This window comes from Thalassophryne amazonica, chromosome 11 (genome assembly GCF_902500255.1).
Source record: "Thalassophryne amazonica chromosome 11, fThaAma1.1, whole genome shotgun sequence".
NCBI lineage: Eukaryota > Metazoa > Chordata > Actinopteri > Batrachoidiformes > Batrachoididae > Thalassophryne > Thalassophryne amazonica.
The window spans coordinates 68983144-69010884 of NC_047113.1; the positions used below are offsets into that span (position 1 = coordinate 68983144).

The 27741-nt window shown below is 40.8% G+C and overlaps 1 protein-coding gene across 7 annotated transcripts in view; it reads right to left on the bottom strand.

Moving 5' to 3' along the window:
• rapgef2 (Rap guanine nucleotide exchange factor (GEF) 2) overlaps window positions 1–27741 on the bottom strand; it is a 206587-nt gene that overhangs the window by 46062 nt on the left and 132784 nt on the right. For 4 of the 7 annotated variants that reach the window (XM_034182089.1, XM_034182090.1, XM_034182087.1 and 1 more), the window contains exon 7: window positions 17511–17528. The exons of 2 other annotated variants lie outside the window; for them this stretch is intronic. In XM_034182089.1, coding sequence (XP_034037980.1) covers window positions 17511–17528 — 18 coding nt within the window. Of the gene's footprint in view, window positions 1–2919; window positions 3581–17510; window positions 17529–27741 lie in introns of those variants that run through there. One more of the 7 variants, XM_034182093.1, reaches the window with a different exon arrangement.

The window sequence follows — 27741 nt, forward strand, 5'->3', positions numbered from 1 at the left end:
CACAGCCAGTTGTCACAAGACCACTGTGATGATGATGATGTCATTATTGTAATATGATGTGATAGCTGTTATTGACTCCATCTATGGTGGGTTTACTGCTGGGCCAAATTAATATTTAAACAAGCCTCCATTTATATGCTGCAAATATAACAACAACAACAAAATAAAAAGGAACAAACAAAGGAAAGATCAGAGTGGCATAAATTGAGAAAATTGACATGGATTAGATAGAAAAACAACAAATGATAACTAATATCTGAAATACAGAATAAATTAATAAATACAATCCTAATTCGGAAAGTTGGACTCATATCTACAGCAATATAATGATAATTAAGTAAATGTCAACTGTTCCACCCTTGTTTCTCATACTTTACTAATTGAGTTATTTATGAACTTTCTAAAGTCTAAATTGAGATATACGTTTATGACTGTAATCATATGTTGGGAAAAGATACAATCTGAACAGCCCAATCTTTAAAGCATACAATAATTTTTCAATTCCCTGGTGCTGCACACTGATGCAGACCTGCTTCAAACTATAATGGTAAATGGACTACATTTCTATAGCGTCTTTCCATCTGATGCAGAGGCTCAGTGATGCCTCAACATTCACTCATTGGTGTCCAGGAGCTGTCATGCATAGGACTCCAGTACACAGAAGCCTAATGACACCCCTTCCCAACCAGGCCCAACAATTTCACAATCACAAAATTTGTCAGGGGGATATCCTTCTTTAGCAATTATCATATCTTGTAAAGTAAAAAAAAAAAAAAAAAAAAAAAACTGGACAAAACCAAGGCATGACCATGTAACACCTGACAGAAGATAGAGCACAGGTCTGACTGGGTCAATTGCTGATTGGAACTCAAACCGGTTACCTCAGGTGGCAGATGCAACAAAACCCAACCTGACCTGAAACTAAATGCAAATGCAACAGTTATGGCCCTCATATGGCTAGCATAGTAACATAGTATGGTATTATGCTTCTTATCCCTTTAACACATCTTATTAGCAGGAAAGCAGGTTATCAGCCTCGCTTCATCTAAATTCTGGATCTGTTAGTGTAGCTTAGGTTAGTGGCCGGCGATCACCTAAGAATTCTCTCTGCATCCCTGCTGATTTACTGTGGGTGAACTCATACCTTAGGTGCAGTTTTTCAAGCCGACTGGTTCTGATCTTTTTCTCTCTGTCCGACATACTGATGACATCTCTCAAGGCTGACAGCTGCACACCACAGGTCACTAGACTGAACACGAGATGTCATGGCTGAAGCTGACGTAGCACATTGCAGTGTGCTTTTGAAATATACTTGACCAGCAGGACGGGCCAACTGATGGATGCTGGCCCTGCATGCCACAGTGCTAGATGACCCCCTGCAGTGCAATTGCATGGTCATCTCAATAATGAACTTTGCTTTTGATGCTAAAATGTTTTCCGTTTCTTTAGCTTTATAAAAACCTTGTAACTGTTAAAATGGCCAAAACAGTGGGTCAACCCTTTGAGTCTGGTCTACTTGACGTTTTTCCTCAACATCATCAGAGGGAGTTTTTCCTTACCACTGTTGCCTGTGTGCTGGCTCTAAGGGTTGGCAAAGTTAGACCTTTTTTCATGTGAAGCACTTTTAGCCAGTTTTGTTGTGATATGGTGCTATATAAATTAAATAAATTGAATTATTTCTTACTTCTTTTTACTCTTTAATTTATTTTGTCTTTTGTTTGTTTTATTGAAACATATTTAGTTTTTATCTTGCTGACCTGATAACAGATACAGGCTGACATCATAAAACAAAAATAAAAATACAGCCATACATTTTCACAGGTTTTTTCCACTCCATAATTCTGACATCTATAATCTACAAATAACCTCTTAAATAGTTTCTTATTGCTATCCTTTAATGCTTGCCATGGGGAATGTTACATCTTTAACATGACATATCTGACTACTATAGGAATAGAAAGGTCATTTTGCAATCATCTGTGCTGTGGAACCTAGGATGCGCTCATCAGTGTAATTTATGTGGGCTTGTGTGTGTGCGAGTGATGACAGCTAATAAATCCATTTACTGTTCCAAGTGCAGAGCAGCACAGGCCTGCAAATGTCTACTTCCAGCACCATGGACAGCACCGCCAGCCACAGTACATTAACCTGCCCTTCAGCCTCTGGTTATCATAAATGAAACCTCAAACAAAACTGTAACATTGATTGCACCACGATGAGATTATTTTATCCCCCGCCCAATCTCCATATCACAAAAATGCATTCTTTGATTTTGTAATGCAACATTAATATGGTTGAAGTCTCACTTTTGGACACATCCTCATCAATCCACCCTGATTTAGTGCTTGTACAGCAAATGTAAATGATGCAAAGCGTGGTAATTTTAGGAACTTATAATCAAGTATTATCATACCATTGTGCTGTTAAAAATAATAAGGGCACAGAAGTTACTCGGTAAGGCAAACACTTTTGCAAAGATATGATCCATCTTTATGAAAATGAATGAAAACAAAAATCATTATATTATTCATGCAGACATGATACAATACAACAGTGTATAAAAGCATAACTTTTTATAATACTACTGCATGTTTTCAGAGCATTGGCACTGATTTAGAGTATTTCCAGCTGTGGTAGACCTACATGATTAATATAGGATTACTGAAGCGTGTGTGACAGCAAGCACATGGGGGTCATTTTTAGTACAACACACTGACACACATCGAGGGGAAATAATCGGGTTCTGATCAAACTGTCTCGTCCTTGGCTCACCCTGTGCTCATTCATCTTGTGCAGGCTCAATAGAAATCCGATGCACATCCATTATAAGGCAGGTAATCGTATCTAGTGGGTCATAAATGAGCAAGTGGGAGAGGGGAATGATGCAAAGAAAACCTTGCACATCGACAGGCTACTTACTGGGGTTTTATCTTGCTGGCTCGGGACTCCATTGCTGTCTGATGCTGCTAATGGTTTCATAATGAAAAAATGTTAAAATATAACATCCCGGACCTGCTCGAGTGTGCTATACAGCACAGACCTTCATCTTCGTCTAGCCGCCTGCCCTCTCCCCTCCTTCCACTGCGCAGTCCTCTCTGGAAGAAGGCGGCGGCTTGACAGTGTTGGGAGTCCGGTGTTCGTCAGCCTGATTAGACTCCTTAAAGAAGCAGCTTGCGTCTTTATACCCCCTCAGTTCACGGCTTCCCAGCAAAATATATCAAAATCTCATCAGAGGAAGGTGGGAAGAAAAGAATATCCTTTAATCCAGGCTAGCTTCTTGTGCTCCTCTACTTGAAAAATCACCTATCCAGATAAAGAATAATGGCGCACAGATTTTTAAAAAACAAGAAGAAAAAGCAGAAAATCGAAGGGAAAAAAATTTGTAAAAATGGCTGACAACACTTTCACTCACGTTTACTCCCTCCACCTTCCCTTGCTCTCTCGCGTTCCCTCCTCCTATTCAGCCGCCCCCCTCGCTCCCGAAAGTAAATCTACACACGCAAGAAATGTCTTTATGCACCATTAGATTATTTGGAGACCCAGACGCCTGCAGCCTCCACCGTGTTACTGCACGCTAAATCTCTGTGTGTGTTTGGAGCAGAGTGAATGTGTGCATGTGAGGAGGAGGAGGAGAAGGAAGAGGAGGGGTGTAAGGACCTCCTCCCTGCCTGACTGATGCTGTAGGAGCTGCATCTCTGCCCCTCTGGAGGGCTGACAACAACCCCAGCACTGATACAGAAATGAAGAAGGGCAAACGAGAAATGGCAAGTGAGGGAAGAGGTGTGCAAAATCTTTGAGGTGATGCCCAACATCAAAATTTGAAGGAGCAGGTGGATGAATGGGAGGATAGAGAGATGGAGGACAGGAGCATAGCACGAGTAATGGTATTATCACACTCACTTCGGCACAAGACCACGGCTGGAGCCAGTTGGCATAGTAACGCAATGGAAAGAAAGCCATTTCCTGGGCGGGGAAACAGAGAGCGAGAGCAACACTTCCTACTGAGAGGGAGGGGAAGAGAAAGGAGTAAAACAGAGAGACAGAGGTTTGGAGAGAGTGAAGGGTTGAAAGAAGAGGCAGAAGGCAAAAACAGTGATGGGGAGAAAGAGAGAGACTGAATAGTGGAAAAGATGGAGACAGAGGCAAGAACAGAGGGAGGAAAAATGGAGAGAGGCAGGAGGAGATGGAGTGAGTAAAAGAGAGAGAATGTGTCAACGTTAAGATGGAAGATTCAAGCAAGAGCGATAGAAAACATTTGAAATTCACCAACGGCATCGACAGACGAGCAGAGAAATTATGTCACTCTGTCACTGTCAATCAGCTGGATGGCACAGCCATGGTAACCGGGGAGAACATCAGCCCCCTGCCGAACCAACCAGCCAGTCCCCCTATACACGCTCCAGGGCCTGAAGTTGCCGTGGCAACGGAAGCAGCGAAACCTGCTAAAATGGAGGAGGGAGGACAGGATGTGTGTAAAATGAAAATGCACCAATCTGACTTTTTCCTCTCACAACAAAGATCCAGATACCTAAAATGAGATTACTGATCAATACATAGCACTAATACAATGCCAAGTGATTTCTGATAGTAATGCAGAAGCAACAATGCACATCAGTCATAAAACTTACTGTAAAGCAACTATAAAACTTTAGTATAACAATGTAGTAGGGGAGGAGCAATACAAAGGTTTTGTCCATAAATAAGTAAAAAAAAAAAAAAAAACTTTGAGAGGGCATACACCAGGGAAGGACTGTCAAATATTGAACAAGGATGCAGATCCAGATACTAGTCAACAATAAAAAAGTAATAGGTTTTTCCACTTGAAAAGATTAATTACTATACCAGGTTCCATTAAGGTTGATAGAGTACGCCTGCTAAGACATGGACCAATGCAACAAACTCAACTAAAAACTAAATCTATTCATCAAAACTAAGGCCAGCATATGGCTCTTACAGCAGAACATATCTATGACTGTGGGTCAATGCATCATTTAGCAATACAATCAATCCCAGATTACTTGTGGTGCTCAGGTCAGCATCATGCGCATGTCATGCACATGAAAAGCAAACTCCAACTACCAATCCCTGATGGAGATAAAAACCATAACCGACTTAGTAAATATGAAGAAGTGAAAATTATTTAGTTATTTACAACAGTTTTAATCAGACATAGCTGTCACTGTCAATAAGTGCAGAAGAAATGCCTGGAAAGCATCATACTACAGAATCCTTTTAGATTTAGTCCAGTCAAAGCAATAGTGAAGTAAGGGAGATGAAGCTGGAACCCAGTATGACATCACCTTTTCTGCCCTGAGCCATGATGTAATGTATCCAAACAACAAAAAAGCTCAGGTGCTTCACTGTGTGGCTCAGTCATTAGCGTCTCCATCAATTGTCAGGAGGAGGACCAGAGCATTATTGCATCACCACGGCAGCAGGGTCACGTCTGGGGAATACCAGATCTTCTGAACAAGCCCCCGCCCTCATTTCAAGCTTTCAAACCTATTAATCTTTGGCTTTATTTTAAACTGACTAATCACAATCTTAACATAAAAAGGAGAGATGCAGGAAGGCATCGATCATTCTGGACTGTGGCAGTGATAAGAAAAACGCCACTTGAGAGTGACATTAAAGCACTCATACTCGATTGTAGTGTGCGCTAAATGCATGAGGTGGGGGAGGTGCCTCGTGCTGCATTTGTAAACAGTCTGATAAAAGCAGCATGGCTGCAACTGCTCAGGCATTACAGGACAGATCGCATGTTGGTGTTTTCTTGATGCGTGGCATTAGGGCCATAAAAACCTCATTACTCCCTTGGATGACATACACATGTGCACATACACAAGCAACCATTCAAGCAGATGCTTTGGGAATTTAAATAAAAGAAACTCAAAAGTGACAAAAAATATAGAAATACAATGCACCCAGAAAGTATTCACAGGGCTTCACTTTTCCACATTTTGTTATGTTACAGCTTTATTTCAAAATGGAGTAATTTTGTTGCTAAAAATTCTGCTTACAACACCCCATAATGACAACATGAAAAAAAATTGACATTTTTGCAAATTTATTAATAATTTTAAAAACCTAAGATATCACACATACATAAATATCCACACCCTTTGCTCAATACTTTGTTGATGCACATTTTTCAGCAATTACAGCCTCAGGTCTTGTTGAATATAATGCCACAAGCTTGGCGCACCTATCTGGGCAGTTTTGCCCATTCCTTTTTGCAGCACCTCCCAAGCTCCATCAGGTTGGATGAGGAGCATCTGTGCACAGTATGCATGTGAATCTCATCACTGACACCAACTGGATACGCATCTCGATACACTATCATCGACACTATACATATAGCGATACATGATGATAAGATGTGATGCGATATGATTCACCCCTGTTGCCGATTTGATATGTATTTGATGGCGATTCAATTCCTCACAATGCGAATCAACATGATGCAGAGAAATGATACCAAAAATTTTAACAGAAAATAAGAAGCTGCAATTCAGTATGGTACTATGGTATTCTTCGTCTTCTTCTTCTGATTCGATTAGAGGCAGACAATTTGTTTTATTCCTTATAAGCAGCAGATTTACCAGATTCAACATTAAGGAACAGGAATCAGTTCCCTCATATTTGGAACCTGTTTGACCTGAATGAATCAATACACTCACATCACGCACATTTGTATCTAGATACTGATTTGTATCGATTAATCTCCACATCCCTAGTGCACAGCCATTTTCAGATCTCTCCAGAGATGTTCAATTGGATTCAGGTCTGGGCTCTGGCTGAACCACGCAAGGACATTCACAGAGTTGTTCTGAAGCACACAGCCAAGACATCAAAGGAGTGACCTCTGTTGATACATTGGCTGTTTGCTTAGGGTCATTGTTCTGCTGAAAGATGAACTGTCGCCCCAGTCTGAGGTCAAGAGCACTCTGGAGCAGGTTTCTAACCAAGATGTCTCGGGATACTGATGCATTCATCTTTCCTTCAATCCTGACTGGTCTCCCAGTTCCCGCCACTGAAAAACATCCCCACAGCATGATGCTGCCACCACCATGCTTCACTGTAAGGATGATGCGTGGCTTTCTCCAAACATGATGACTGGCATTCACACAAAAGAGTTCAATCTTTGTCTCATCAGACCAGAGAATTTTGTTTCTCATGGTCTGAGAGTCCAACAGGTGCCTTTTGGCAAACTCCAGGTGGGCTGCCATGTGCCTTTTATGAAGGAGTGGCTTCCGTCTGACCACTCTACCACACAGTCCTGATTGGTGGATTGCTGCAGAGATGGTTGTCCTCTCTCCACAGAGGAATGCTGGAGCTCTGACAGAATTACCATCAGGTAATTGGTCAAGGCCTGTCTACCCCCGATTGCTCACTTTAGATGGGGAGTCAGCTTTAGGAAAAGTCCTGGTGGATCTGAACTTCATCCATTTATGGATGATGGAGGCCACTGTGCTCAGTGGGACCTTAAAAGCAGCAGAAATGTTTCTGTACCCTTCCCTGGGGGTGTCTGGGGGGCCCTGCGGGCTGCTGGGGGGGGGGGGGGGGGGGCTTGTGTGCTTCCTGGCCCAGGGGTGGGTCTCGTCTCTTTCCTAGGGGCCAGGCCCCGCCCTCAGGTGTGGTGGTCCCTGCCTGCGCTCTGGGTTCGGTTGCGGTGGCTCCTTTGCCCCCCGTCCCCGCCGCTGCTCGCTCCTCCCTCCGGTGCTGTGGGTGGGGTGGTGCGGTTCTGGGCCCCCCACTCTTGGTGGGCAATGCCGGCGCCCTGCTTGCTTCTCTCGGGTGTGGCGTTCTGTACTTTTATCTTGGCCCAACACACCAGCCACAGTAGTGATCGGATATATAGCTGTGATCTGGGTCTCTGTGTGTGGCTGGTCACGTGTTCGTGGCCGACACCACAATTCGGTTTTGGGTGCTCTCAAGGGGATCAAGACTCTGGTGTCCTAGATTAGGGAATGAATGCTCACTAACTAAAAAACATGGATGACAGTGACAGTCTGTCACAAGCAGTGATAGACTGTCGCTGTCACTGCTTGTTCATGTGTGGTGGTTTGTTCTGGCATGTTTTACGTTGGGGCACCGTCTCCTCGGTGTCTCACTTCACAGTTATTCCTTTCACCACTTGTCTTTCGTTTTTGTCTGTCTTCATATTGTTTTGGTGGTCGGTCCCTCCTGACAGAAGTTGTCAGTCGGCTTTGAGTAGGATCTTGTAGGGTGATCGGGAAGGGCGGATGGGGGTCACACACGCACACCGCATTCACTCACGCACTACATACCTTCTATCCTGCAAAAATAAATTGCATATATGTGTATTAATGTTCATAAATGGTTCTGCCAGTGTGGCATTTACCATTACTATATATGCAGATGGGGAGAATAAAAAAAAAGTCTGTGTGTGTCTTCTGGCTGTGGTAGTGCAACACTGACACAGCAACTAAAAACACAGAACAGCAGCGCACCCACGGTGAGTAAAAAAAACAAAAAAGAATGCTTTGGTACCCCTCAAATATTAATTAGATTACATTCCTCCCTCCTTATATAAATAAGCTTCATATAAGCAGCATTAAGCACAAAAATGTATTGATATTGTGATATGAATAGAGCATCTGATGTCCAGTGATAAGCATCATATTGCATCGAGTTTTGAGAAATGATATAGAGCCCTAGCATCCACAACACCACAAAACCACATTTCGTCCTGGGCGGCACCTACCCAAGCACACAACTACTCCATTCCCATCTGCCACAGGCAAGTGATGCGCTAGTGTGTCCTTGGCCTTCTCCATCCAGTGGGGAAATCAACACTCAGGCACCTATGCACTGGATTATGCATAGAGAAATGTGCCAAGCAGACAAAATGTTGATGCTGCCACCCCTTCACAAAGTGATTTGTAACTTGAATTTAGGTTACAAAAATAATGAATCAAAACAAACCAACAGGTACTAGTCAATAAATGTCAAAGGAACAGTACTGCAAACAAGTGAAAAATTTATGAAAAACTTACGTTTTGGGATCAAGCTGTAAGATAACTAAACAAGGTTCTGAACTAGAAGTCTTTAACAACAAATCTAACAATAATTATAAACATCAGGTATGTGTCACCTTTTAAGCTCAATGCTGCTATTACAGTCAGTTCAAAGATAGTGTACATTAGAATTAAATGGACACAAAGGAAAATACAAACCTAAGCCATTGAAGGAAGAGTAGCTTCACAAAGATTGAAAATGTAACATTGTAACATTTGGTCCCTCAGTTGGACCGATCAAAAAACCTATTAGGTGTGGAAAAACACAGCAAGATATTACAAAAGCACTTCAGGTTTTGGAAGGAAATTATGTTTTTTTGTTGTTGTTTTCTTTTGTTTCTTTGTTTTTGTGCATGAACCAAATGCAAATAATGTGCTGTTTTAAGGTACTTCCAGTACAAGTAGACATTTTGTACTGCTTTTCACAAACTACACAGAATGTAATCAATCATAGAAAAGCCGCAAAGACCAATTCCTTCATGGTCTGTGCACTCAAACATTAATCCATCCACAATAGTTTTAAAGGAATACAGCCAACATTCTGCAGAATGGATAAAGTGGATGGCTCACATCCACTGTTTACAAGGGGCCATGAACTTCAACAAATGAACAACAATTACTCATATGGAATTAAAGGTCTTAACTGATACAGCTGAATGATGATCAATCAATCATAAAATTACTGTAAAAATGTTATTAAATAAGACTATATGCTTGCAAGAAAACATCTAAGTTTTTCACCCAGACATTGTCTCTTACTAAAAATAATATTAACTAACGCATTGCCTGTGGGGATCCATGGGCTCTAGATTGGGTAGTTGGGTGTTTACAAAATAGGTAGCTGACATTTTTGAAGGGTGATGATAAATTATGCAGAGTTTCTATAATGATTAGGAATGGCATGTGAGTCCAGAATGTTTTTAGACCCTTAGGCCTCGGACAGTTTTTAAAGGAAGGACTCAACCTTTTTATTTCCTGTTAACTGCGTAATTTTTTAATGTTAGTTTACTGTCTTAATGTATTTATAAATTTTTAGGTTCTAATTATCATATACACACTCATAATAATAATAATAATAGTTATTATTATCAGCAGTATTATTATTGTTATTATTGTTACTTTATTATTACTTGTATTTTGTCATTTGATTTTTCAATAGACCACAATGGAAATAAGAGTTTTCACTTTCTTGTGTCATCCATATATTTTTAATGTATTTACAATTATATCCTGTACTTACTAAACAAAATCAGGCATGCAAGCATGCATACATGTACACAGAGGCCACTTTGCTTTTAATATGCAGATGATTTGCCACCCCCTGCTGGAATGGCGTGTGAGTACAGAATTTAATTATCAACGTCCATTGTTCACTGTTGTTACCTAATATCCTTAATTTCTACAAAAATATCTATAAAATTCTATAAACAAAATCTATAAAAATATAGTCCTATTAAATTTCTGTTTTTGCAGCATTCATCTATGACCCAAAATACATAAGCATACCAAACAGCAAATGTCAGCTCTCCCCAGTTTCTCTGTGATCAAAGTCAAACTCATGCATGCATACACACACACAGAAGCCACTTGGCTGTTAATATATTAATTAGATATATTAAATATCCCTAAATCATCTGCTGAGTTTCCCTGATATAACTCCACATTACATGGAAAATGGGCACGAGTGGTCTTGAACCAGTAACCTTCTGCTTTGGAAACAAGCAAACTAACCGTTTAGCCATCATGTTGTCAGAATACTCAAACTGTGAATTTCCATGTTTAAATATTAAAAGAAGTCTCTTCAGACTACAATTATGTTTGTATATATTCAAAGTTAACCTGAAGGCACCCATTAAACATTACACATTTTCATCATGTTCCTATTTGAGTTTCATTATTACAGACTAGATTTACTTTCACTGCCATTTTACAAGATAAATTTGGATGAATCAAAAAGTTTGCACTCACAATAAATCATGGCTCTTCAATAACACACACACACACACAAAAAAAACACCATTATTTCCTCACAAGTGGTTTTCAACCACATTATCTCACCAATAAACAGAACAAGCAGTTGTGCTTTTCATTTTCTGGAATAATTTTGATCAAACTGTAGTAACAAAATGCAAAAATAAATCTTTGGTCATCCATTCGATACTGGATCATTATCACAAATAAATGCCATCTGTTGACCCTTTTTGAAAACACGCCGACTTCAAAAAGGTCTTTAAATGTCAAATGTGACAAAGGCACATCAAATATCAACATAGATTTCCCTATGACAATGACTGAGAAACGCCCCACAACCAGGAAATTAAAGGTTAATTTCTCTTTACTTGCACAAGGCAAAATTTCAGACATGCAGTCTTCCAAAAATAGCCCTATATTTCAATCAGTGCAATTTCAAACATGCTATAAATAACTATAAACTTGTTTATTTTTGCCTCGTTCTAAAACAAAGAGATTGTCTGTTGCTCAGCTCCGCTAAACAAATCAAGGCTGCATAAAATAAATGTTCGTAACCTGTATTATACGTATGTATTGAAAAAAAATATTTTTTTTGTGTGGTTGTGTGGTTGATAAACACTTGTACTACTTTTAAAATAATGTAAAAGCACCAGTGAGTAATTCTGAGTTCAAAAACACAAAGAAGGAGGGTAGGAGGCAAGAATGCAGAGAAGAAATATACAATAAACCATTTCATCATTTGGCACTGGCAGTTTTTACACAATCTATTCAAAACTGAGGCTTTTGTATCCCTGTGCAGCTGAAGCAGAGCAGCTTGTCACAAAGGACAACTCTAAAAATAGGAGCACAGCTTTTCTGGGGACGTGAGTGGCAGGTTTGTTCTCTCTCCTTTCCTTCCACAGCAGGTTTGACTGCTCAACACTGTAAGCTCTGATCTTTTCAGTCTATTCATGATCCAATCTGCCTGGACTGTGCAAGATTCAACATTAAATTCAGAGCTATGACGCATGTATAGCCTTATGATCTATGGACAAATGATGACATTCCTGTGTGTTATATCATTTATAATAAGGCTGTATGTGATCCAAATGATTATTATTATTATTATTTTAATAGTTTTGTCTATAAAATGCCAGAAAATTGAAAGTGTAGCCCCTTATGACTTTTTTTTAACCATTTAAATGTAAACTGTAAAATGTTAAATGTTAAACTGTAATTTTGTTCTTTGGAAGGCAACTAATATCAGAATTACAATGCATTATCGCTAATGTGATCAAAATTAGTCTTGTCTGACACCAATTCAGGAGTTTAACTCATGTGGGTTAATATACAACAAGGCGCCGGTCACTTTTCGTAGTAATGACATGAGGGACTTTTCTGACCTACAAATTGGTTAGTGTCAACATCACGGTCAAAGAAACTGTCACAGAAATATGGCAGGTCTCCATTTGCAACTGAAATTGCAAAAACAGAGAAAATTCAAGCAGAAACAATGCAGTGGACACATCCAGCAAAACAGGTGAAAAGAGATTTTTTTTATTTAACCAGGTTAGTCCCATTGAGATAGAGCTCTCTTTTGCAATGGAGACCTAGAGAATTATAAAGTTTCCAATTCACCTAACTTGCATGTCTTTGAATGTGGGAGGCACCCGGAGGAAACCCACACAAAGACAGGGAGAACATGCAAAATCAACACAGAAAGGCCATAGGTGGGAATCGATCCCATGACTATTTTGCTGTGAGGCAACAGTGCTAAGCTCTAAGCCACCATGCTGCCCATTAGGACGAACCCAGGATGAAGTCTGGACATACAGTAGTGTTCAGAATAATAGTAGTGCTATGTGAGTAAAAAGATTAATCCAGGTTTTGAGTATATTTCTTATTGTTACATGGGAAACAAGGTACCAGTAGATTCTCACAAATACAACAAGACTAAGCATTCATGATATGCACACTCTTAAGGCTATGAAATTGGGCTATTAGTAAAAAAAAAGTAGAAAAGGGGGTGTTCACAATAATAGTAGTGTGGCATTCAGTCAGTGAGTTCGTTAATTTTGTGGAACAAACAGGTGTGAATCAGGTGTCCCCTATTTAAGGATGAAGCCAGCACCTGTTGAACATGCTTTTCTCTTTGAAAGCCTGAGGAAAATGGGACGTTCAAGACATTGTTCAGAAGAACAGCGTAGTTTGATTAAAAAGTTGACTGGAGAGGGGAAAAATTATACGCAGGTGCAAAAAATTATAGGCAGTTCATCTACAATGATCTCCAATGCTTTAAAATGGACAAAAAAAACCAGAGGTGCGTGGAAGAAAACGGAAAACAACCATCAATATGGATAGAAGAATAACCATAATAGCAAAGGCTCACCCACTGATCTGCTCCAGGATGATCAAAGACAGTCTGGAGTTACCTGTAAGTGCTGTGGCAGTTAGAAGATGCCTGTGTGAAGCTAATTTATTTGCAAGAATCCCCTGCAAAGTCTCTCTGTTAAATAAAAGATGTGCAGAAGAGGTTACAATTCGTCAAAGAACACATCAACTGGCCTAAAGAGAAATGGAGGAATATTTTGTGGACTGATGAGAGTAAAATTGTTCTTTTTGGGTCCAAGGGCTGCAGACAGTTTGTGAGACGACCCCCAAACTCTAAATTCAAGCCACAGTTCACAGTGACGACAGTGAAGCATGGTGGTGTAAGCATCATGATATGGGCATGTTTCTCCTACTATGGTGTTGGGCCTATATATTGCATACCAGGTATGATGGATCAGTTTGGATATGTCAAAATACTTGAAGAGGTCATGTTACCTTATGCTGAAGAGGACATGCCCTTGAAATGGGTGTTTCAACAAGACAATGACCCCAAGCACACTAGTAAACGAGCAAAATCTGGTTCCAAACCAACAAAATTGATGCCTCGCAAATGTGAAGATATCATGAAAAACTGTGGTTATACAACTAAATACTAGTTTACTGATTCACAGCATTCCTAAAAAAGCAGTTTGAACATAACAGTTTTGAGTTTTTAGCGTCAACAGCAGATGCTACTATCATTGTAAACACCCCCTTTTCTACTTTTTTTACTAATAGCCCAGTTTCATAGCCTTAAGAGTGTGCATATCATGACTGCTTGGTCTTGTTGGATTTGTGAGAATCTACTGAATCTACTGGTACCTTGTTTCCCATGTAACAATTAGAAATATACTCAAAACCTGGATTAATCTTTTTACTCACATAGCACTACTATTATTCTGAACACTACTGTATAAAGCAACAATCACACAAGTCCACTTTGTCAGCTGTGAAGATGAAAGCTAGTTATGGTTACGTTTTTACTTGGATTGCCAAAATCAGTCAGTGGGGTGTCTAACATTCAAATTTCAAATCTTGTCACTGTGCACATGCACTTCCTCTTTCAGGCTGTCTCCACGATCTTATGGAATCCGCCTTAATAAATACTTTACCTGCGATAAAATGGGCTGTAATTTTGTGAAACACCACAGCACACTGTGCGCCACCATGACTGTGCCAAGTCATCGCTGCAATATAGGCTTGGGGGAAGGCTGCTATACTACTTTCGTGGTTTCCCGGATGTAAACAAAAAGACATCCAACAGGGCACGAAGCCACATGCATGTATCAGTGAGAGGGTAAGTAATCACTGAAGTTGAAATTTTTGCCATTCGTGTGACTTAAAACATTGTGAAATTAATACATCGGCAAGTCACATGTTTTTTGCAGTGCAGTTATTAATTTCTAGCAAGTGCCTCTTTGAATGTAGCACCCAATTCTAGTTGACTAGATTAATGTAATTTGCAGATATACGTGATTGAAAAATGTTGAATCAGGTTTGCGGCCTTTTCTTTTCATGTGTAGGATGAGCGATAATGGAATATAAACATGAGGCCTGGTAAAATTTAATTTCGCTTCTTCATGACTTCTGAAATTATTCATTCTGTGCCTCAGAAAATATTTTCTGGACTTGTTCTTTGCTATATCTGATATATTTATGTATTTTTAAATCGAAATACACTTTTTTGTTGTGGGGCTACTTTAGGAGTAGTGATCACTTCTTGTTGATGAGGCCAGAGCACGGATGCGCACAGAATATTAAAAATCTTAATAGTGGTTCAGCCCAACTAAGAGAGCAGTGGCGACCAGTCGAGGATGACACAACAGTAGAAAAAAGGTACTTCACAATAAAAATATTTCAACACAAAGTCAATTTTAGGGAAAAATCAAAAGGGACTGTAAACTTTTAGGGAGGAAAAAAAAAATCCTGAATAGCAGACAACAGATCAGACTGTGGTTGTAGTGAGCAGCTCCCAGTACAATGTTCAGCTATTTGGGTGTCAACAAGTCATGCCTTTACAAAAAAAAAAAAAAAGAAAAAAAAAGTTTGCACTGAGGCTAACTTCTGTGAATCAAAGAATATAACTTATCTGAACTTGCCAAGATCTGACATTTCTACAAGAGATTTTGTCACAATGGACTTCTGATCTAATGTGTTCCTACATGTTTCAGTTTCAGTCACTGAAATCATGTGAGATGACACAATGCAGGACTGGGAATTAGGCACTGTCAGTGTCCAAAACCCGAGCCAAGCCAGTTACAAACTGAAACTCACGATGTGGGGGTTAAACCTGTTTGAAATAGTTTGTCTGATTCTGGTCTGAAGCTAACACATGTTTCTGCTCTCACGTGCCCTCTATGTTCTCTGTCACACCTTCACTGTGCCAAAGAACCAAATAAAAAGCTTTAAGGATAAGAGTTATTCAGTAAACACAACTGGACAGACTAACACAGATCTGACTCGTCCCAAAGGCAGAAGAAATGTCAGATTTTTTTGAGAGGAAAAAAAGAGAGAGAGGAAGTTGGTCTATCACTACAGAAAAATGTCAAATGCTACCATTAAAACAGACAAACAAACAAAAAACAGCACTCTAAGAAATAAAATGTAGAATTGAATTGATAAAGTTAAGGTAACTTTTTCCACATAACTGTCAATTAAGTGCAAAACAATATTGGGATTTAAGTAATAATGTTTCATTTGATTTAATTAATTTCAATTACAATACTGTTTGCACTTAATTGACAATGTTATGTGGAAAAGGTTACCTTAACTTTATCAATTACAGTGGTCCTTCGCTATAACGCGGTTCACCTTTCGCGGCCTCGCAGTTTCATGGATTTTTTTAGTGCAATTTTGCATGCTTTTTTTTTTTTTTTTTTTTTTTTTTTTTTAACAGCTCATTGTGTTTTGCGTCCTTATCAGGCGGGCCGGTCGCGGCACCAGTCGGCATCACCGCGATTGCTCTCACTGCCTCCGATGCGCTTACTGAGTCTGCGGGATCGGTAAACGCAGCAGTGGGCCGCTCACACCGCCCTCCTGTCTGCTGTGCGGAGCTGCGCCAAATCTGGCAACAGGTCCAGAGACTACACTCACTGTTTTGATGCGGATGTTGACCGCAGCCGCAGAGCTCCGTGGCCACTGAGAGAGGACTTGGATTCTTTGCGGGTCCCGCATTCATACCTCCGGAGGCAGTGAGCGAAGGGAGAGTTCTGCGTGTGTCTGTTTATAATCTTCTCGCCAAGAAGAAAAAAAGAGTGTGTTTACACAGGAGAGAAAAGTGAGAAAATGTTAATGCCTGTTTGAGAAAAGTGTATAAAGTGTGTAGTGAGGGGTTTTACAGCCTTAAAACATCGATAATAATTGCAAAAAATAGCACTGACTACTTCGCGGATTTCGCTTATCGTGGGTTATTTTTAGAACGTAACTCCCACGATAAACAAGGGACCACTGTAAATTCAACGTTTTATGCCTAAGAGTGTATGTTTCATTTCTTAGAGTGAAGTGTTGCTACTGTCCCCACTTATGCAACGGAAGATGTTGTGTAGGGGAATTTTTTTCTGTCTATTCTGAGTTTATTTTCACTTCCCACAATATCAACATAACTGAACAGTGCAAGATGATATACATCTGAGAACTTGATGGTATTTTTTTTCCATCCTGTCACATTTTGGTAACATTTAAACAGCTTTGTTAAAAGCGAATTTTCCAATTTCATCATCAACACCCAGTGCCACCCACACAGCAGCAATAATAATCAGCACATAACTCTAAACAGTCAATACCATTATCAAGCACGTCAGTGTTGAGGTGTTGTATTGAGATGACTCAATCAGTGAAACTGTCGCCACTAGCTCCGCTTACAGGCCCACAAGCTCCGCCAGCATGATAGTAATCATTTCTATATCACCACAGGATGACACCCACATCCTCTTTCCACACTAGCTCTTCTCAACCAACAAAGCTTACTTTTAGATCTACAAGATAGACATTGTAACAAAGCAAAAGAAGGAATTTGTTGAAGAAGTCCACCAGGAGAAGACAACAGAAATATAAACTACCAACAACCATACAGACAGATACCGCTAGGAAGCAATACACAGCAGCCACACACACGTACACAACAGACAAGAGTGTTAAAAGATACAGTACCTGAGCTTTATTGCATTCCTGGCAGCAGGGTTAAGGAGAGCCATGAAAAGAAGCAGAGAAGATTAAAGTTATGCCAGTTGTCAGTCAAGGATGTGAAAAGTTATGGCGAAAGCCTCTATGGGACTTTGAGAAGCCGCAGTTTTCTGCATCACACTAACGAAAATGGCCCATCTTAGAAATTAACCGTGTAATATGTCTTAAGCTCTTTAGCCCCACAAACATATTTTAAAAGGTGTCATATATGACTGTGAAAACAAAAGGCCATCTTCAATATGCTCATAACACAAATATTTACTTCTTTCTTAGAAAAAAAAACATAAAATATTTCATTGACATGAACAGTGTCACCTCAAGAGGAAAATTCTATCATACAGAACTTTATTGCTTTAAGAATGAATTTTCAAGGTTAAAAACTTTTCTCGTTCAAGTACAAGAGTGAACCCAGACATACTGCACATTATTATTCTGGCTTGCACACACATCCTTCCATTTTGGCATGCCTGCAGATTACTGAAGAGATCCCTTTAACTTCTGAATCCCCCTGATTAGCACTGCAGGACACTTGACCTCTATGAAGACAATAACACTCCAATTAAAAGTTGCTCTGTGTTTAGGATTTAAAGCAGAGGACAGCATTGCTATGTTGACTTTGAAATCCTTCGTATAATTACATTAAACACACAAGACGATGATGGATAAGACTTAGATCCTTGATCTTGTTCTAGTAGAATCATGTGGTTTCTACTAATTCAAGAGCACACTTTCTACAAACTCACATAAAAATGGAAGGGGGTGGGGGTGATCAAACAACTTTTTCCTAACAAGAATTACACTTTACTGTCTCTAAATTAAAAGTGTGTATACCAAGACATCAATCAAGAAGAAGTGTTGGGAAAGTGTAGTGACACGGACCCACAACAGGGGGCGTAAATGAACGGACAATGGAGGAAGTCAAATATGAACACTTTACTGTTTACTGTTATGAATAGCACAACTCAACACAGCAGATTACAGAATATGTACAAAAATCAATTAACAAAGGTGTCGTGTGGGCAGGCTCGAGGATAGAAGACGTCTGTCCTGAGAAGAACCGGAACCACACGATTTCCTCCGCCACCGACCCTGGAAAATACTGGAGCCACCAAGTTCCGAGTCCCCAGGTGGCCACCGTCTCCGCGTGTCGGATCTGGTACTGCTGGCGAGGAGCAGAAACAATCAGATGTGGGTGTATGAACACCCAGTAACACTTATGGTGGATATTCCACCTCCACCTCTCATTCAGAAAACTGACACGTGCAGTTGTAAGTGTACTTATCAAACGTTGGGGTGAGAAGGCGTCAGTCCCAACTCAGCCTCAGCTACAAGCACTCACAGAAACCCAACTGCAAAAATAGCACAAGCAAAAATATTGTCTGTAACGGACAATCACAACGGCTGAGAATTTACCTCCTTAGGTAGATGATATCTCGGCAACGAGGTGGAGATGACGTCCGGTCTTTATGGAGTGGGTTGATGAAGTGTAGATGGGTGACAGCTGTCAAGAGATAATGAGTGACAGCTGTCACCCCCGGCTGTGTCCGTGGCGGCAGCGCCCTCTCGTGCCTGAAGCCCGCACTTCAGGCAGGGCGCCCTCTGGTGGTGGGCCAGCAGTACCTCCTCTTCTGGCGGCCCACACAACATTTTCTGTCATAAACCACACCCATTTCTTTCGTTGCTGATAACATTTATTATCTTTTGATTTAAAACAGGGCTCACAAACCCTACTCCTGAAGATCACCTGCTCCGCGTGTTTTCCACATGTACCTTCTGCAACCACAACTTCACCTTTGAAGAGAGGATATGAATCTGCCTTTGACACCGAAACTAATTGGGAAGTATGACTAGGCTGCATACAGACTTCTTAATCATTTAAGAAGTCTCACTGTTCCATGTAACATGAATATTATGCAAATGACAGGCAGTGAAAGTAGCTTGTGTTTGACCAATCTGTGATTTGTTGGGTTTACAAGGTCCACCCAGCAGCCCTTGCTCCATACCTAATAACCACTCACACATAGCCGGAATCACGCAGAATGGTGCCAGAATTATGAATAGGTGCACATCCAAAAAGTGTCAGATTTCAGTTCCAAAACACTGTGACATGTGCGGAAGTCGACACAATTGGTCAAAATCGGCCGGCAGCCCCGAGTGTGATGCACATGTTCAAAACCCTCCGGGCGCCATCGAGATGGGACACCTATCCGATGGTGATCCATGTGTAATCTGACGACCATGTGACCGCAATTTGCCACAGGACAAAACGCCATTTCTGTGAAGGGCTGTACAAACTGGAACAGCCTTCCAACAACTATACGAGACAGTCCCACCCTGAGTGCTTTTAAAGATGAGCTTACAAAATGGCTCAAAATCAATCAAACCTGTCAACACAGGTGAGATGTATTGCATATAATTTAATGTTTTGTATTTATTGTAATTGTTGTTTGTTGTTGTGTGTCTGAGGACTACAGATGGAAAGCAGCTTTTAGCTAAATCTGGCATATTTACACTATGTCATGAAAATGTACAAAGTGTTCATTAATGTGCACTGTCCTCATCAAATAAACAATAAAGAAAAATAAATTTACATATTCTGATGGCGGAAAAACGGGATCCGAAACGATTTAAGCGCATACGAGGGAACCTCAAGATGGATCTGGCACCGCAAAGTTTGCCGGTATGACCTGCACGTGCCACGTATAATAATGTTCACCCCCGGAGCACAAAGGAACTGTTGAAATGTATGTGGCACTCTTCATCATGATAATAAAACACACACACACACACACACACACACACACACACACACACACACACACACACACACACACACACACACACACACACACACACACACACACACACACACACACACACACACACACACACACACACACACACGAGGAACACAGCACTCCGGTCCCGCATTTGCCATCCAGATGTTTGGACATTGGACAGTCTGCAGTGCCTTTTATGGCTGTATGACTGCAGTCTGTGTCATCTACCTGTTGTCTACATGCGCTTTGGAGGCCATTGTGCAAATGTGGACAAGGTAATCTGGATGTGTTCCGACAGGGCTGGCCACACCTCTTTTCGTTTTACAAGAAGAAAATAGATTTTTAAATTTCAAAATTAATCTAATTCAAATTCAGTTGATTAATTTTATGTTTTGCTTATACATGAGATGGAAAGAAGTTATCGCTTTAAATGAAGCAGAGGCGGTACTGATAAGGTAAGAAGTAGTCTACTTAATTAGTGGTTTTAAAACATTCCTTTACATTTAATGAAGTGAATGTGCACACGTGTACCTTGGCAGCTCAACACTCTGTACTTCCCTGTATGTCTAATGATATTTTAGTGTATTCAGTGGCCAAGAGAAGCATTTTACTGCAGTGTTTCCTAATTGCCAAGTACACTTCCTCCTGCAGGACCAGCCTCTCGAAGCATTTCATCACCACTGATGTTAGGGTGATGGGGCTGTAGTTGCTATGGTCACTGTTGCCTATATGTCACCTATAAATATGCTGCATATAAAGCAATTAGAAGTAATAAGCAATGATTAAATAGTGCCATTATCAAGGAGGCACAAACAGAAAGAGACCACTGCTGAACCCCTTGCCTATTACTAGGATTAAACCTGTGACCTTCTGATTACAGGGAGGTCTTGCCAACCCTCAGGCCACCTGGGTAGAGGAAAGAGTGAAAGAGTATTGATCTGTCTGCCTCCCGCTGGTTGTCTAATTATACAACAGCTGTTTGGAGGTTTCACTTGCCCTAGTGACCACTGGTCAAATCCAGATTTTTTTTTTTATTTTTTTTTTTTTATGTGTGCTTGGAGAGTGTCTAGGTGGTGGTGGAAGGAAAGAATTATTTGTGAAAAAAGCAGATGTGCCCAAGGTTTACAATAATAAAATAAAAGAGGTAAGTTAATAATTAGGGAAGAACAGAAACTTAAATTCTGGGAGGATAGTAAATTGCACTTTTTTCTTTATGTGGAACTCACGTTTTAAACAGCATTTCCCTGTGGGTAAGTTTAACAACAGACAGGAAGTCAGTGTAGCACATGGGCACACCACAGCATGTGCTCTTACTTAACATAAAGACTTTTAAATTCCAAATATGAGCCACTATGAAGCTAAGAGAACCACTGAAATACAGTGCAGCCATAAGGTATTCACATCACTTTACTTCATCCACATTTTATATTACAACCTTATTCCAAAATGGATTAAATAAAATTTTACTCAAACCTCTACACACAATACCCCATTAATGACAACGTGAAAAATGTATTTTTTTTTTTTTTTTAGATATTTGCAAATTTATAATAAATAAATAAGAAAATACAGGTTGCCATGAAAGTCAAAATTGAACTCAGGTGCATCCGTTTACAGTGATCATTCTTGACATGTTTCTATAGCTTAATTGGAACCCACCTGGGGTAAATTCAGTTGATTAGACATGATTTGGAAAGACACACACCTGTCTACATGTAAGGCCCCACAGTTGACAGTGCATGTCAGAGCACAAACCAAGCATGAAGTCAAAGGAATTGTCTGTAGACCTCTGAAACAGGATTGTCTTGAAGCACAAATATGGGGAAGGTACAGAAACATTTCTGCTGCTTTGAAGGTCTCAATGAGCACAGTGGCCTCCATCATCGGTAAATAGAAGAAGTTCAGATCCACCAGGACTCTTCCTAGAGCTGGCCACCCATCTAAACCGACCACGTGAAACAAAATTCTCTGGTTTGATGAGACAAAAATTGACTCTTTGATGCGAATGCCAGGCATCGTGTTTGGAAAAAACTGGCACCATCCCTACAGTGCAGCATGGTGGTGGCAGCATCATGCTGTGTGGACATTTTTCAGCGGCAGGAACTGGGAGACTTGTCAGGTTTGAGGCAAAGATGTACAGAGACATCCTGGATGAAAACCTGCTCCAGAGCACTCTTGACCTCAGACTTTGGCAATGGTTCATCTTTCAGAAGGACAATGACCCTAAGCACACAGTCAAGATATCAAAGGAGTGGCTTCAGGACAACTCTGTGAATGTGCCCAGCCAGAGCCCAGACCTGAATCCTATTCAACATCTCTGGAGAGATCTGAAAATGGCTGTGCACCGACGCTCCTCATCCAACCTGATGGAGCTTGAGAGGTACTGCAAAGTGGAATGGGCAAAACTGCCCAAAGATAGGTGCACCATCTTATTCAAGAAGACTTGAGGCTCTAATTGCTATCAAAAGGTGCATCAATAACGTATTGAGGCAAGGGTGTGAATACTTACCTACATGTGATTTCATAGTTTTTTTTTTGTTTTGTTTTTTTTATAAATTTGCAAAAATTAAAAAAAAAAAAAAACAAAACAGCAAAAAAGCAAAAGAAAAATCATTTTTCATGTTGTCATTATGGGGTGTTGTGAGTAGAACTTTGAGGGGAAAAAATGAACTTACTCCATTTTGGAATAAGGCTGTAACGTGAACGTATTTAACTGAAAAGTGAAATACTGTGAATAGTTTCCAGATGCACTGTACCTGTCAATGAACACTGTACTATATATTATATGGAATAACAAAAAACTAAACTGAATATGGAGGTGAAGCACTGGGCTACTGCCATGTTTAACCTGCACCACAAAAATAAGTTCTGCCCTCAATAATATGGAAATGTATGCAAATGCTTCCATTTGTGGTACATAGGGCATAAAAATTAACTGTCTACCATTTAGTATTGCTGTGAGTACCCACAAAATTGTTTTTTTCCATAGTTAGTATGCACATACCAGGTCTGTTAGAAAAGTACCGGACCTTTTTATTTTTTGCAAAAACCTGATGGACTTGAATCATGTGTGCTTGCATGAGCAAACCTTGAACCTTCGTGCGCATTTGTGAACTTTTTCATGCCTGTTGACTGCATCATTTCCTGGTAAGCAGCCTTTGTGTGGGACGTGTGTTGTGCGCTCGGCAGATTTTCATTTCAAGGAAAAACACGGAACGACTGGAGCAGCGCCGCATCAAATTTTGCCAGAAACTGGGCGACAGCCAGGTGGAAATCATTCGGAAGATTCAGATGGCTTTCGGTGACGATCCTGTGGGCATCACACAGATTAAGGAGCGGTACAACCGGTTTAAAGACATCCGCACAACGGTGGAGAGCGAGCCACGCTCCAGTCAGCCATCAACATGCTGAAATGATCAGATCATTCCAAAGTGAACGCTGCGGTGATGCGGAACCATCGTGTGACTGTCCGAGAAATTGCGGAAGAGGTGGACATCAGCACTTTTTTGGTACATTCCACTGTGACAGAAGATTTGGCCATGAAAAGAGTGGCTGTGAAATTCATACTGCTGCTGACGGCGGCGCAAAAGCGCCTCCGTGTTGAAGTCTCACAGGACATGCTGTGACATGCCCACCTCTTCCACAATTTCTCGGATAGTCACACGACTGAAAAGCCACCAAAAGCCGTCTGAATCATCCGAATGGTTTCCACCTGGCTGTCGCCAAGTTTCTGGCAAAATTTGATGCGGCGCTGCTCCAGTCGTTCCGTCTTTTTCCTTGTAATGAAAATCCGCCGAGCGCACTGCACATGTCCTCACACAAAGGCTGCTTATCAGAAAATGATGCAATCGACAGGCGTGAAAAAGTTCACGCATGCGCACGAAGGTTCAAGGCTTGCTCATGCAAGCACACGTGATTCAAATCCATCAGGTTTTTGCAAAAAATAAAAAGGTCTGATACTTTTCTAACAGACCTCGTATATTCACTGAGTGTGTCCAAAATCTAATCCGAGTTAGAAGCTGGCACCTTTGGTATGAATAAAGTGTCTACTATATACTGATCTCACGCACACAAAAACATTATGTCCTGCAGACCACAGAGTGTGATAGGACAAATAAAAGCAGAAAAAGAAACAAATGTATAGAAACAGAGTAAGATGGGAAGCAGAGATTATACATCTCTGCTAATGAAGAGGACAAAGGGAAAAAAACCGTTAGAAATAAATTGTTCAACTGTGGTTGAATGAAACATCCAAGGATCAGTGTAGTGATGTCACAACAATCAGGAAACCTGTGATACTCGTACATTCCAAATGGCATCCTGTTTTAGAAAATAATTCTGATTTTCACACATGACATACTTAGACGAGGGCATCAGGTGAAGACCTCAAAATGTGGCATAATATTTCCTATATTAAGATACTTTGAAATAAACAAATCTTGAGCTGAGCAATGACTTCACTATACTTTAAATTAAGGATCACCAACCCTGTCCTGCTGTTTTTTCTAACACTCACTGCTCCACCCACTGCTAATTAACCAATACAAAGGTGTTCAGCCAATCAAGAGCTAGGAAACACAAAACTTGACAAATCAGTTGTGGTTGCAGAAGGTACATGTGGAAAACACGCGGAGCAGGTGATCTTCAGGAGTAGGGTTTGTGAGCCCTGCTTTAAATCAAAAGATAATAAATGTTATCAGCAACGAAAGAAATGGGTGTGGTTTATGACAGAAAATGTTGTGTGGGCCGCCAGAAGAGGAGGTACTGCTGGCCCACCTCCAGAGGGTGCCCTGCCTGAAGTGCGGGCTTCAGGCACGAGAGGGCGCTGCCGCCACAGACACAGCCGGGGTTGACAGCTGTCCCTCATCAACTCATGACAGCTGTCACCCATCTCCACTTCATCAATCCACTCCATAAAGACCGGACGTCATCTCCACCTCGCTGCTGAGATATCATCTACCTGTGAAGGTAATATTCTCTGCTGTATCCAAACTGTGACTTACGTCTGATCTGTTTTGCAGCCGTTTATCCTGTGGTGCACTCTGCTGGGTTGGCGTTTAGTGAGAGAAGCGACGTCTTCGCCTCTCACTCCTTCCAGATAAGTGATTTAACAGGAGCTGCACGAGTGTGTGATTAGAGGTGGAGGTGACTTTCCACCTTCTGACTGTTTTTGTTACTGGGTGTGCACACACCCACATCTCACTGTTTATGCTCCTCGCCAGCAGTACCAGATCCGACAGTCGGGGACGGTGATCACCTGGGAATTCGGGACTTGGCGGCTCCAGTATTCACCAGGTTCAGTGGCGGCAGAAATTGTGTGGTTCCGGCTCTTCTCAGGACAGACGTCTTCTATCCTCGAGCCTGCCCACACGTCACCTTTGTGTATTGACTGCTATCAGATTCTGAGATTGTCTGTATAATCGTTGTGCACATTCACAACATTAAATTGTTACCTTTTGGCTCATCTATTGACCGTTCATTTGCGCCCCCTGTTGTGGGTCCGTGTCACTACACTTTCCCCAACGGAAAACATAAATTTGAAGAAAACATTAGAAGTCTAGCCAAAGTTGCCATCTCACCTCAGATAAATTGCAAAGATCGAGACTTTCTTCTCTCTGGATCAAGTTCAAAGACCAACCTGTTATTACAAGCAGCCTGCTTTTTTTTTTAATTTTGCCATGCCCTGTTATCTGAACTATAACGCTCAGCTGCAATGTGTTCACAGCGCTGCAGTGGCGATTACATAGAGCGCACATCCACACTTCACTGGCTGCTAGATTCTACAGATTTCCATCAGAAAATATTCAAGTCTATAACGAGATATCAAAGATCCATGTGGGACTAATCCCTGTCAAAATGTGAGGACTTGCTCTGAACCTTCTTCAAGATTAAAACATTTTTTATGATTTGATCATTTGATTTTGTTGCTCTATTTAATCTCTGCGCTTATGTGTTTGCGATATTTAGTTTAACAATGAGATAAACTGAACCAACTTGAAATGTAGCACATAAATTACAGCTGATGATTAATGCTATGATGACTCACCAATAATTCAAACCTCTGTCAAAGCAGTACTCATTCAAACAAACACAAAAGAAGCTAAATACTTGGAAAATGGTTCTTAAATGAGATTCTATTTACTTGTCCCCAAAATACCTTGCAAATCACTGAATCCTAAGCGTCAACTAATCTCACTTCAAACAGACCATAGCTGTGCGCCACATGGTGGAGCGAGGAGGCTGTACATGGCAGCACTCCCACTGGGAGTTCTACTCCTGGGTTAGTTTATATTTTAGGTATTGAGCCAGCACTACACAGCTGTTAACACACACCAGCCATTACAGGGTTTGAGCCTGTGACCTTGCAGCTACAGTTTTGTGTTCTTGGCTAAAGATGTAATGGACCACTGAAGGCTGTGGCTGGCAGTGGCAGGTCACACCTCATTATGCATACACAGCAATTTAGCTTTATGTTGAGACTTTAGTACATTTTAAAATAGGGAGCCACTGCAGAACTGGGCCTGGATACAGACGTCGACAGGCTAAAACTGGCGTGATAGGTTTCCCTCCCTCCCCCCACCCCTTGATTCATCCAAAGAAAATTATCTTTTTAATTAATTTTGATTATCAAGTAAGTGTAAGGGGAGGTGATGGTGTAGTGGTTAAGGCATTGGGCTTGAGACCAAAAAATCCTAGGTTTAAATCCCAGCCTGACTGGAAAATCACTAAGGGCCCTTGGGCAAGGTCTTTAATCCCCTATTGCTGCCGGTGTGTAGTGAGCGCCTTGTATGGCAGCACCCTCACATCGGGGTGAATGCGAGGCATTATTTGTAAAGCGCTTTGAGCGACTAATGCAGATGGAAAAGCACTATATAAATGCAGTCCATTTACCATTTAATGGGTGAATTTGTTATTTTGATCATCTCCGAGCAAACAAAGTATCAGACACCCCCTGTGATCTTTGCCGACTCCCTAAAAGGAACTTCAACCCAGGTTGGGAACGACAGGGCTAAAGAACCGGGCCTGGAACTCTGGCCTACAACAAACTGGAAGTGGGCAAAATGGAAAAGATATTTGAAAATTCCTTCCATCATTTAAGGACAACAAGGAGGTGCATGTTTTTGCTTCCAAAACAACATTAGTAGTAATTAATAATAATAATTCTAATTGATAATTAGTCATTGTAAAGCAACTACTACCTGCATGATTCTGTGTTTAAACATGAGACAAAACTATGCCTGGTTCTCATTCGTTCTTACCTGTAGAACCAGACCTGGTTTCCTCATTGCTGCTTTTCCAATAAATAACTAGAAGGGCACTCAGCATACCTCCACCAGAGGTGACAAAGCCCTACCCAGCAACAACAGAAATAACTTTTTTAATGCCTGGCTCTGCCCAGTTAGGAAAACAATCTCACA